The 13,296-nt window shown below is 31.0% G+C and overlaps 3 protein-coding genes across 3 annotated transcripts; all 3 read left to right on the top strand.

Moving 5' to 3' along the window:
* The first annotated feature begins 1,056 nt into the window (after nt 1–1,056).
* On the top strand, nt 1,057–2,341 carry LOC105967426 (uncharacterized). The gene has a single exon (XM_012992020.2). It carries the CDS (start codon nt 1,178–1,180, stop codon nt 2,114–2,116), a length of 939 nt encoding a protein of 312 aa, XP_012847474.2. The 5' UTR covers nt 1,057–1,177; the 3' UTR covers nt 2,117–2,341.
* A 769-nt stretch (nt 2,342–3,110) lies between these two features.
* LOC105967427 (uncharacterized) lies at nt 3,111–4,138 on the top strand. Its single transcript, XM_012992021.2, has one exon. The coding sequence runs from the start codon at nt 3,173–3,175 to the stop codon at nt 4,136–4,138; it is 966 nt and encodes a 321-aa protein (XP_012847475.2). The 5' UTR covers nt 3,111–3,172.
* Nucleotides 4,139–6,888: 2,750 nt separating this feature from the next.
* Nucleotides 6,889–8,084, top strand: LOC105967499 (uncharacterized). The gene has a single exon (XM_012992097.2). The coding sequence runs from the start codon at nt 6,948–6,950 to the stop codon at nt 7,959–7,961; it is 1,014 nt and encodes a 337-aa protein (XP_012847551.2). The 5' UTR covers nt 6,889–6,947; the 3' UTR covers nt 7,962–8,084.
* The last annotated feature ends 5,212 nt before the right edge of the window (nt 8,085–13,296 follow it).

Raw genomic sequence — 13,296 nt, 5'->3', positions numbered from 1 at the left:
AGATACCCCTGGAGTCTTGCAATTAATAAATTCTTATATTTTATAAATATTTTAATTATTTTATTTAAAAAATAATCAATTTAGTTGTTTACTATTTTTTTTAATTTCTAAACAAACAAATTAAAAAGAATAAATATACATATAATATGTATATATATAAATACATTTTGAGGGACAATTTTGTCATTTCAAGTCTAAAAAATCAGTTAGGGGGGATTTTGCCTTTTACTAAATTTCACAGGGGGGTTTTTGCTAGTTTATTTATCACAGGGGGGTTTCCGCTATTTCGAGATAACACAGGGGTAGTATTTGCAGTTTACTCGTTAAAAAGATATAGAGATAGTGGATTATAATTGTGCTAGTCGAGATTTGTTTTTATACATGAATGGAAATATGTTGAAATAATTATCAAAATCGACTCTTGTAACTTATACGACTTGGTTCGAAAAATTTATACTCTTTTTTAATTAGGGTAAATTACAATTCACCCCCTAAAATATGGTCAAATTACGAAAAAACCTCTCCCCTTTAGATAATTACAACCACCACCCCAACTATAAATATTCTTACACGTGTACTCATGCGGTGTCAAATTTAGTGGAATCTTCTAGATTATATGGAATATTCTCAATTTCGTGCCCGTTCCATCTCATTCGAGCTCCACATTTTGAAGCAAGATGATCATAAGATGTGTTTTTTGGTTTGTATATATCAGATTGTTGTGCATCAGAAACTGCATTTTTGCACCAAACGAGTACAAACTAAAGAACATTCCACGGAATCTAGAAGATTAAATTTAGTTCGACACCATAAGAGCGGAAGTGTAAGAAGATTCATAGTTGAGGGGCTAGTTATAATTATCCAAACATGAGGGGTTGTTCTGTAATTTACCCTTTTAATTATTATAAAGGAAAAAAAAAAAAAAAACTTGGTTCCAAAGACTCTATATATAAACGCGGTTTTGTCAATATTTAAAGTTTGTTTGACTTTATAATTAATTTTGAAAAATTATATTTGAATTTATTTTGATGAAATGATATGCATATGATTGATATATATATGTCTCCTGTGGTGGGATAAATATATTTCTTCGTCAATCCAAATACATTCTCTCTCACGCACTGAAAAAACAAAAACACACACACAGACGCTAATACGTCGTCGTTTCCGATCAATAATGTCAACCCAACGCCCAAATCTATGGAGATTGATCTCCGAATCATCGCACATAATCGGCGCTCAGCCCCGCCATTTCTCCGCCCTCTCAGTTCTCTTCCTCCTCCCAATCTCAATTTCCACCCTAATTTACCAGTTCCTTCTGCGGCCTGATTCAATTCGCTCCGGCTATGGCAGATCGCAGCTCCATATCCAAATCACTTACCTCATTTTCGCCACCGTTTTCGGGCTCTGCGGCAGCGCTTCTATCACCTACAGCACCGTCCGCGGTTTCTACGGCAAGCGCGTGACGCTCACCTCCTCCCTGAAATCCATTATGGTTTCGTTTTACCTTCTTCTCTCGACGAAGCTGGTCGCGCAGATAATTCTGGCACTGGTTATCTTCGGTTTCGGTGTTTCCATGGTGCTGGCGTACAACGGGCTGCTTCTGCTAGGGCTCGAAATGGACTACGACAGTCTGTATTTTCTAATTTTCGTGATCCTGATCGCCGCCCTAGTTGTGGCGGCGATGATTTACGTAGAAGTCGGGTGGTGTCTGACGACGGCGGTGGTGGTTGTGGAATCGCGGTGGGGATTCGCGCCGCTGAAGAGGAGTTGGCATCTGGTGAAGGGGATGAGATGGGTGGCGTTTTCGAAGGTGGTGGTGTTTTTAATTTTGGGTGGGCTTCTGTCGATGTGGTATACGATTGTGGTGGCTAAATCAGGCGGCGGCGGCGGCGGAAATGGATGGAAAAGTTGGGGGTTTTGTTTGCAGGCGTTTGTTTGTGCTAATATTTTGACGGTGTTTTTGCTTTACAGTGTGACTGCAACCGCCGTGCTGTTCATCCACTGCAGAGCTCTGCACGGCGAAGATATGGCGGCGTTTCATAAGATTGATGATGAGGAGGAGGAGTTTGGTGGGGAATATGAATATCTCCCGTTGCCTTTTAGTAATGTGTAAATTGCCATTGGAGGGGTTATGTACTGTGTGTATTTGCAATTAAGGTGTTTGATTTGTGAGAAATTATATTTTAACCATCGTTTTGGTTTAGATAATGTGAGGTGAGGAGACCCAGATAATAATTGTTCCACGATTGTAATGGATCGGATGTGGTATCTACAACTATTTAAATTGCAGATCACTCCTTTTTCGATCATCTTTGATAATACAATTACAATGTTGTAAGACTGTGTGTGTGTGTGTGTGTGAGAGAGAGAGAGAGAGATATTACCAAAAATCTGAAAAATCGGAAACAATAAATTTTTCAAGAATCGGGAATTTTTGTATTTGAATAGGCGGGATTCGGATTTTTCCCAAGTACAAAGTGCCAAAATACGATATTTCAATTGTGTAAAGTGGGATTGTCGTGTTTTGTTTATTATTTTCTTATTTATTTATTAATGAAGTAATACACAAAAATCGAAAAGGAAAAAAAAAATGAGTTTTGTCAAATAACTAGTTTTTCTTCTAAACTCAAAGCTATCTAATAACTTTTTTAGCGGGTGCAGATTAACTTTAAACGACACTTAAAAAGAGAAAGTCATAGTCGAATTCGTTATATTCCTCTACCATTGATCTCTCTCTATAATAGATTAATAGTACATACATTCTTTGATTAAGTGATTCCTACCACGATCTATCTCCCTATAAGCTATAATAGTATATTTCAACAATTAAGTGATTCTCTAACATGGGAGATCACTTTTTAATTATGTGATTATTTCTTATCAAATATATATATATATATATATATATATATATACACGTTTATACATCAAGCATAGTAGCCTAGTAGGACAAGTTGGCCAATAATCACCCATAGGATCAACAATAATCTACACAACTAATTAATTAAATAAAATAATTATTTCATCAAATAAAAATAATACACTATACTGCAAAATGCTCATTCTTAATTAATAGTCAAACTTACGCTGTGCAAATAAATAAAACTACAACATCCTTTCAACATAATTTTCCTATCTCATTTCCAATATAACCTCATCTCCGATTACAATGTCAACCCACCGACCGAATCTCCGGCGAGTACTCTCCGACACGTGGCGAATAATCAGCGCCCAGCCCCGCCATTTCTCCGCCCTCTCGATCCTCTTCCTCCTCCCAAACTACTCTCTCTCCGCCATAACGTACACTTTCATTTCCCTTCACCCCACCTCACAGCTTCTCTCCGGCCGAATCACGGTCCCGATTCTGTACGCCGCTTTCGTTCTTCTTTTCGGGATTTGCGCCAAGGCTTCCATCACACACACCACCTTCCGTGGATTCTACGGCAAACCCGGCGTACTTATCTCCTCGCTCGATTCGATTCGGGTTTCGTTTCTCCCGCTTCTCGCCACGCATTTAACCGCCAAGATAATTCAGGGTTTCATTGTTCTAGGGTTTGGTAATTCTGTGCGGTTGACGTACAAAGGTCTTCGTTTATTATCCGGGCAGCCGTTCGAAATATATCGCGTATATTTCCTCGTTCTTGTAACAGTCCTGAATCTCCTGATCGCCGCTCTGCTAGCTGCGGCCGTGGTTTACTTTATTTTCCGGTGGTACTTTGCAACTCCGGTGGTGGTTGCGGAGTCGCAGTGGGGGTTTCCACCGTTGAAGAGGAGCGGGTTTTTGGTGAATGGGGCGAAAAGGGTTGTGTTTTCGATGATGTTCTTCTTCGGGATTCTGTTCGGGGTTTCTTGGATCTGGTGTTGGAATCTGGTGGCGATTGTAAGAAGAAATAGTACTGTAAGGTGGGAATACTTTGTTGTGCAGATGATTTTTTGTGTTGGGTTCTGGACGATTTTGTCCCTGTATAGTATGGCTGCAACCACCGTGTTGTTCATCCACTGCAAAGCCGCTTTGCATGGCGGCGTCGAAATGGCGGCGGCGTTTCAGATCGATCTCGAAGATGATGGTGGTGATGACGTGGATGAGGAGGAGGAGCTTGGTCGGAAAATATATGTCCGGTTGCCTTTCCATTAATTATTTTTTAATTTCATTATTAATTGCTATTAATTTTATTTCTACTATTTCAACGCTTATATGCCATGTTGTATATATTATATTCTCTTAGCTAAAGGATCATATAAAATAAATATAATAGAAAATAATATAATTAAACAAATTAAGTCAATAGAGAGAGGGAGAAAATTACATTTTTGTTTATTTTATTAATTATGTCTCCACAAAAAATAAATTAAAATATTTTTTTTTTTTTTTTATTAATTATTAATTATGGCTGATCTTTTGAGCTGCAAATGAGGGTGACCTAAGTATCTGGATTTGATACCGTACGATGAATTAGTACAGAAAATAAAGGGTATGTTTCAACATTTAAATTAGTCCCAAGCACGTACCGCTTAATTAAATAATTCAAATTTTAATTTGTGTTTTATTAGCTACTAATTAAACATAAAATTAAACCACAAAAAGTTTATCACATGTCGATCGGCCATTGGTGCACATTCATGTTTCGATTATAAGTGTAAACGAATCGAATTTGAAAGTTCGAGTAAATTTCTATGCGTTTGAGCTCGAACTCGGGCTTATACTTATAATTGAAATAATCTACAATTATAGTCGTTTTTGTATATCATTGGTTAAATATTATAATACACATGTCGTCTCGGTGATTGTGTATCCTGAAAAATCAAAAGATTTACGACGAAAAGACGTGGAAAAAAGTGACGTGTGCTAGTAAATAAAAACAATACGTGGAATATATTAAAATTTGAACATGCCACGTCATCGATTGAAAAGAGGCTCGTTGATTTGGTCATTTTCATCTAAGTGAAATAAAATAAATAATTTAAAATAATAATAATAATCTCTTACTTTTGGACCTTAATTCAGCTGCAATTGGGCCTACACTTGTTACGACCATATCAGATATATTTAATAATTAAATATGTAACCCAATCTTATATTTACTAATCAACTACTCCAACTATATGTTATTGCACTTTTGACCATAAAAAATTTAATAATGTACTGATTATTCGATTTATGACATTCTATTAAGGCCTAGCTCCTTTGTTTGCGACTGTTAGCATAAAATAACAAATAGTGGAGTTTGTAAAATATTTGGTCGGTAGGATTCAATATTAATCAAGTCCACTATTAAAATTGAAGCCCGTAATTAAGTGCTACTACGTCATGAAATTAGTAACACCCCTCCCCGCGATTGATTTTGTAGAGGGTGACTGAAGCAGAAAATTGAAATTTTATTCTTAAAACAATAATTTAATTTTATTAAATAAAAGATTTAATAGACAATTCATATATAATAAAATAATCTAACAAATTTAATACAACTTGTAATCTAAACAATCAAACATACTATCAACTAATTAATTAGTTAACTAGTAGTGAATTAATCTAATCTAATCTAATCTGGTCTAATTTAATATAAGGGCATCTCCAACCATAGACAATTTGAGATGGTAAAAGTAATAATTTAGCAAATATAGCTTTTGAGGAAGAAAAAACTCACTCCAAAGGGAGAGGTATATTTTAGCTCACAAGTTAAAAGCTCATCTACAAATGCTATATATACCATTTACTATTCATGAAAGCTAAATGATAAAAATATTAAAATAATAGGTTTGTTAGAAAGGGGTGTGATTAAAGTATCAAATAAATAATGAAAAAGTAATAAATTATAATAGAATGGTATAAAATAGATGATATGGTAGGAGTGATAGGTGAAAAGTGGCTTGCTATAACACTATTCATAAGGTATTAATAGATATATCATTACATTTTTTAGCTTGTAACCTTGGAGATGCTCTAAGTAAGCAAAACAAGGCCTTAGACATTTCAAAAATTAGATTGATTATTTTTTGGGCTGGAAAATGAAAAACTGATAGCAAATGAAAATTTGTAAGGAAATTGCTATTGTTTCAAATTTCAATCGATACGAATGAAAAGTGTGAACATATGAAAAATAATTATAGGAAAATATAGAAGTCGTTGAGTCAATGAAGTTAAATTAAAAAAAAAAAAAAAAAAAAAAACCTACGAAAAATAAATAATTAAATAAATATAAAATAATAATTGTTGTAATGACGGACGATCCACGGTTTTGTAGAATCTACACCAAGGTGAATAACACATTGGTATAGTTTTACATCCTTGATTTACACATTATAACACGCACTCATATGTATGTGTGTTTAGTACTTAGTGAATAGTTATCTATATAAATATATGGTTTAAAACAACATGGCGTGTTTCAACAAATGTAGCATCTCATTAGTCGTTGGTCCTTTCAAGAAAGTTGGTTGTTTCTTCCAGCTGATAAAAGTCAACAGGACAAAAAATAAATAAATTAATTAATTAAATAAAATAAATAAATAAATTGTTGTGACGACGAACTATCGACAGTTTTGTAGTACCTATGCCTAATGAAAATTATTATGTGGTTTTACACCGTTGATCTGTACATAATAGCTCACACGTATGTACATACGTGTATTATAGTATTTAGTGAATAATTATCTATATAAACTTACGATTTAAAACAACATGGTCGTCCACGAAAATTCTTCCTTTTTTCGAACTTAGAAAAGTCTACAAGAGAAAAAAAAGTGAAGACGAAATAAATGTTAGCGCTAATAATTTGAAAAAGTCAATCATTATCAATAGATGAATTAATACTTAATACCGAGTCAAATTCCAATAATTCCCGCCATCCTATATATAGATATTATGTTCATCGTCTTCTTAATTAATTCTCCAACAACACAAAAAAAAATAAAAAAAAAATACTATCACGTCATCTCTGATAGCCATGACGTCAGCCCAAAAAACCCCAAACTTCTGGGCAATACTCTCCGACACGTGGCGCGTGATCAGCGCCCAGCCCCGCCATTTCTCCGTCCTCTCAATTCTCTTCCTCCTCCCGATCTCAATTTGCAGCGGCGTTTACCCTTTCCTTTTCCCGCCACCCAATTATAATAATATTAATAATAATAATAATAATAATAATAATAATAATAATAATAATAATAATTCAAATTCAGTTCCTTCTCAATTAATTATCCAATTTATTTACCTCCTTTTCGCAGTCATCTTCGGCCTTTGCGGCGGCGCGTCCATCACACACACCGCCATCCACGGTTTCTACGGCGAACCCGTAGGAATCACCTCCGCGCTCAAATCAATTCCGGTCTTATTTCTCCCTCTTTTCGCGACCAAATTAGTTTACCTGATAATTCTATGGTTGATTTTTTCCTGTTACGGGATTTTAATCGCGTTTGCGTACGGCGGGCTTCTACTATTCGGTGTCCAATTGGACTACGGCGGTTCGAATTTCGTCGCCTTCCTAGTCGTGATGACCGTCCTTCTTATGGCGGCGACGATTTACATCCAAGTGGGGTGGTGCTTGTCGACGGCGGTGGTGGTTGTGGAGTCGCGTTGGGGCTACGCGCCGCTGAAGAGGAGTTGGTATCTGGTTAGAGGGATGAAATGGGTCGTGTTTGGGACGCTTATGCTACTGGCAGTTCCGTCGGGACTTTTGTCGGTGTGGTATTCGAGTGTGGTGACTAAAGCCGCCGCCGCCGCCGGAAGTGGCGGCGACGGAATATGGACGGTTATAGGTTGGGGGTTTGTTGTGGAGATGATTGTTTGTGTGTGTGTGTGGACCGTAGCGTCGCTGTACAGTACGGTGGCGACCACCGTGCTGTTCATCTACTGCAGAGCCGCCCACGGCGGCGGCGGCGATGAGATGGCGGCGTTTGAGAACGGCGGTGGGAAGTTCGGTCGGGTATATGCACAAGTGCCTTATAACGACGATGCTGTCTAATATAAGTGTGGATTTAAAAAGAGTGTCTATAAAAAAATATTTTGTTGTGTTTGATTTCCGAGAAATTTAATTTTGTTTATATTGATTTGTGTAATAAAATAATATTGCTTTGAATTTTGATTATTTCATCTTTTATATATATTATATATATATATATATGTTTAATATATTATGATCTACGTTTCAAAATTCAAATATTGTAGTATTGTACCTTCATTTCCTATTAAATATGACATATCTATATGAACCAAAAAATATAGCCAAATTTTGCTTTTTTTCTATTTTTATCATAACATTAAAGTTAATTGAAAGGGGCTATCTATATAATATATAAATTGAAACCCTCATATCCTAGAATTACGACATTTGGCGTCCATGTAGGCATCCACGTAGACATCCTACTCATTTCACATGTGTCAATTTAAATTCAATTCAATTCAATGAATTATTAAATATCTTATATCCTAATATAACTTATTTTACTATTTATACCATATATACCATATTCAAGCATTTTTCATATAATTAATCCGGATTTTAAAATTATAAGTATTCATTTCCACTAAATCCCCACCAAATCCGCCTGGTGGATTTAGTGTAGTTCATTTCAACATTTAATTTAGCTTATAAATAATCGGCACTTTTATTTCAAAAAAAATTCGGCACTTTTATTAATTATTTCCATAAATGATCAATTATAACAAATCATGGAAATCTTTAAAACAAATTGATTTATTTGTACTAAATCAATCTGGATTTCTTGCACAATGATTACAAATTTATATTAATATCAACATAATATACTTTCCTAATTCATTAATGTCTAAAAGATCTTCTTAAACCACATTCTAAACCCTATAAATACTCAATAGTTTACACTCATTCTCACATTGCCGGATCATATTCATTTTTGATTTGAATGTGTATTTGCTCTTGATACAATTGTTAATTGGTTAGTTTTCTTGATATTCCTTTTTCACATTATTCGTTGTTAATTTTTTTCTATTTCCTCTTCATTTTCTGTTTTTTGATTATTCATTGTATTATGTCTTATTATTTCTCTTCAGTAATATATTGTGGTATGTAAACATTCTGATTTTATTTCGTTATTATTATTTAGTTGTAATTCACTATTTTTCTTTTTAATTCTTATTCATTCTATATGTTTCATTTCAATTTTATTTTGTTGTTATGTTCTTTTTTTTATGTATTCTTGATGTTTATATTTTTTTTGTTAATGGTTGTTATTTTTTTTTTTCTTTTGTTTTTCAGGATATACATAAGATGTGTAATATACGTCAAGTTAACCAAACTGTAACAACTATTATAGATTTTGTGAAAATTTTGAAAATTGTACTTCAATGAAAGATATTACATATATTCCTATGGATTTTGAATATATGAATTAGATATATAAGTCCTATGTAAAAAAACTGATAGGGTAAATTACATGTATATATATATATATATATATATATATATATATATATATATATATATATATATATATATATATGTATGTGTGTGTGTGTGTGTGTGAGATTATGAAATAGCAATCTTGATGCATACCATTAATATTATTGGTTTTGGGTTTTCCTTATTTAAATATGTATTTAATTTTAGGGGCAATTTGCTATAGGTCCTCCTATAAGAGTTTTTATATGTATAAATCCAATTACTAATTCTCTATTTTTATTATATTTATTATTTTTATAGTGTCTAAAACACCCCTAATAAAATATGGAAAATAAAACTCTCTCTACCAAATAAAATTCCCCAAATCTCTCTACCAAATAAAATTCCCCCAAATCTATCTCTTCTCTCAATTTTAATTAAAAAAACACGTTAATTCGTGAAAAAAAAAATTCTGCAAAAATTCAAACTCTCAAACTTCATCAAATACAAACTTCAAATGCAAAACAGCAAACATCAACTAAAAAATTATAATATGTATTATTTAACTGCAAACAACATACTACACTCGACCAAATTCAAACAATAAAGTGCAAAGTCGAATATGCATCATCTAAATAAACAACAAATTGAAAATAAATTGAAAATATGATTAACATCATCTAAAATTCAAACAAAGCAAAAAAAAAAAGTTAATTTAAAAAAAATATACACAGTACGCAAATGCAAAATACAACAATAAAATCTTCCAATTCCAAAAAACAGAATTTTCAATTCTCAAAAAAATATTATTACAGATTGCTATTTGCAGTTTTGGATTGCTATTTGCAGTTTTCAATTTTATGTTTCAAATTTAGTTTGTCAATTTAAATTCTTTTGGTGTTTGGTGAAGCGAAAAATTAATTAAAAATGCAACAAAAAAATATAAATTCACTATACATAAATTTAGAGAGAGAGAGGGAGAAGCAAATAACTAACTTTTTTGTAAACAAGGAGGTGTTTGTTGTCGACAAAGAGATAATCTCATAATGTCAAGGGACCTACACCTATATTCATCTAACAACTTGGATCCCCACCTATATAAGTTTGAAATAAGGGGTGTCTAGCCTATTTCCCCTTAATCTTATATATAAAAGAAAGAAACGCTAGGGCAACCCTAAGAAACCCTAATGTCATATTTGTAAATTTTTTTCAATTTTTATCAAATTTTTATCCCCTTAATATTAATTTAAATATTATTTTCGAATTTTATCATATTTGTATCCCCTAAATATTATTTTAAATATTATTTTTTATTTTTTATCAGATTTTTGTCTACTAAATATTATTTTTTATTTTTATCAAATTTTTATCTCCTAAATATTATTATAAATAATATTTTTTTAATTTTATCAAATTTATATCGCCTAACTATAATTTTAAATATAATTTTCAACTTTTAGCAGATTTTTATCTCCTAAATATTATTTTCGAATTTTATCAAATTTATATCTCCTAAATAATATTTTAAATATTTTTTTCGAGTTTTATCATGTTTTTATTATTTTTTTATCTCCTAAATATTAATTTTGTTTTTTATCAGATTATTGTCTCCTAAATATTATTTTCGATTTTTATCAAAATTTTATCTCCTAAATATTATTTTAAATAATAATTTTTATTCTAATCATATTTTATCTCCTAAATATTATTCTAATTATTATTTTCGTATTTTATCAACTTTTATCTCATTAACATTATTTGAAATATTATTTTCGATTTTTATCAACTTTTATCTCATTAACATTATTTGAAATATTATTTTCGATTTTTATCAAATTTTTATCTCCTTACTATTATTTTAAATTTTATTTTCGATTTTTATCTCCTAAATATTATTTTGAATATTATTATCGATTTTCATCATTTTTTATCTCCTAGATATCTTATATATAAAAGAAAGAAACGCTAGGGCAACCCTAAGAAACCCTAATGTCATATTTGTAAATTTTTTTCAATTTTTATCAAATGTTTATCCCCTTAATATTAATTTAAATATTATTTTCGAATTTTATCATATTTGTATCCCCTAAATATTATTTTAAATATTATTTTTTATTTTTTATCAGATTTTTGTCTACTAAATATTATTTTTTATTTTTATCAAATTTTTATCTCCTAGATATTATTATAAGTAATATTTTTTTAATTTTATCAAATTTATATCGCCTAACTATAATTTTAAATATAATTTTCAACTTTTAGCAGATTTTTATCTCCTAAATATTATTTTCGAATTTTATCAAATTTATATCTCCTAAATAATATTTTAAATATTTTTTTCGAGTTTTATCATGTTTTTATTATTTTTTTATCTCCTAAATATTAATTTTGTTTTTTATCAGATTATTGTCTCCTAAATATTATTTTCGATTTTTATCAAAATTTTATCTCCTAAATATTATTTTAAATAATAATTTTTATTTTAATCATATTTTATCAACTTTTATCTCATTAACATTATTTGAAATATTATTTTCGATTTTTTATCAAATTTTTATCTCCTTACTATTATTTTAAATTTTATTTTCGATTTTTATCAACTTTTATCTCCTAAATTTTAGTTTTTGATTTTTTTATCAAATTTTTATCTCCTAAATATTATTTTAAATATTATTATCGATTTTCATCAAATTCTCCTAGATATTATTTATAATAATCTGATTTTCAGTTTTTACAGAAAAGGGTAAATAAATCTGATTTTCATCCCTAGCGGATTTTGTAACATCGTTTTACAGAATGTCCGCAACATTTGAATTTTATGTCTTCCCTACCTAAGGCTTCTTCTTTTGGTAAGCCGACTTTAGATTTTGTTTCTTATATTCTTCTTCATCCTATTGACTGTGTGGCAATTAGTTTACATTTTTTTTCCATCATGGCTTATAGGTAATTTCATTTTGTTAAATTATGTGTTTCATTAATTTATACCAAAGTTTTCAAATTTTATGTATAACAATTATTTCATTTTATATGTTATTGGACATGTTATTGAAATGGATGATTTGAGAAAATTAACCAAAAATGGGCGGAACCACAAGCTATTGGAAGTCGACCTTCAAGACTTATTGTTTGTATGCGATATTTAATTTATTGTTTCTTAATTTTCCAATTGTTAATTCCAGTGGCAAAACAGCCTTAAAATGAGGCAGTGGAGAAGGGCTTAGTTCCGATGCAAGATGTATAGATGGCTTTTTACGATGGTATGTTGTCGATAGTTTAGTTTTGATTATGTTAACTTAGTTATTAAATCTAATTACTTTTAAGCTCAACATGAAAGACATAATTGATGATTTTTTTCCTGGTTCAAATTTTCAATCTACTGGTATTAGCTGATTCAATTCATACGATACTTATTCAACAGTAAAGTTATGTCCTTTTTTTTTGTGTGTAGTATACTTAATAATGTTCCAGTATAATAGAATTTTGATCATACGATACATCAAACGTTTATTTATATTCTTACAACATCAAAACAATGTAATTTGTTGTCCCGTGCATCGCACGGGTACAATTACTAGTTTAATATAACTCTTCAATACTTTTTTTAATAGAGAAATGCTCAAACTATTATGCACCATTTGAGAAAAAATCACTTTTAATTTTAGTCACCAATTTTCCCAATTATGTCCCTCCACCTTACACACTATCCCCCATTCCCGCCCATGACCCATCAGCGTGTCTTTCCTCTTTTTTTTATTTTTTTATTTTTTTATTTTTTTATTTTTATTTTATTATTTTCGTTTTTTTAACTTTTTTTTCTGTCAGGTATATTAATCGACTATGAAACATATTAAATCGACTATGATGAACTATAGTCGATTAAGGAACCGACTACTAAAAATAACAAATAATAACTACAAAACTGCAAACAAACAATATACAA

This window comes from Erythranthe guttata, chromosome 12 (genome assembly GCF_056151865.1).
Source record: "Erythranthe guttata isolate IM_541 chromosome 12, IM_541, whole genome shotgun sequence".
Taxonomy (NCBI): Eukaryota; Viridiplantae; Streptophyta; class Magnoliopsida; order Lamiales; family Phrymaceae; genus Erythranthe; species Erythranthe guttata.
This window is presented reverse-complemented; position numbering and strand designations above follow the sequence as displayed.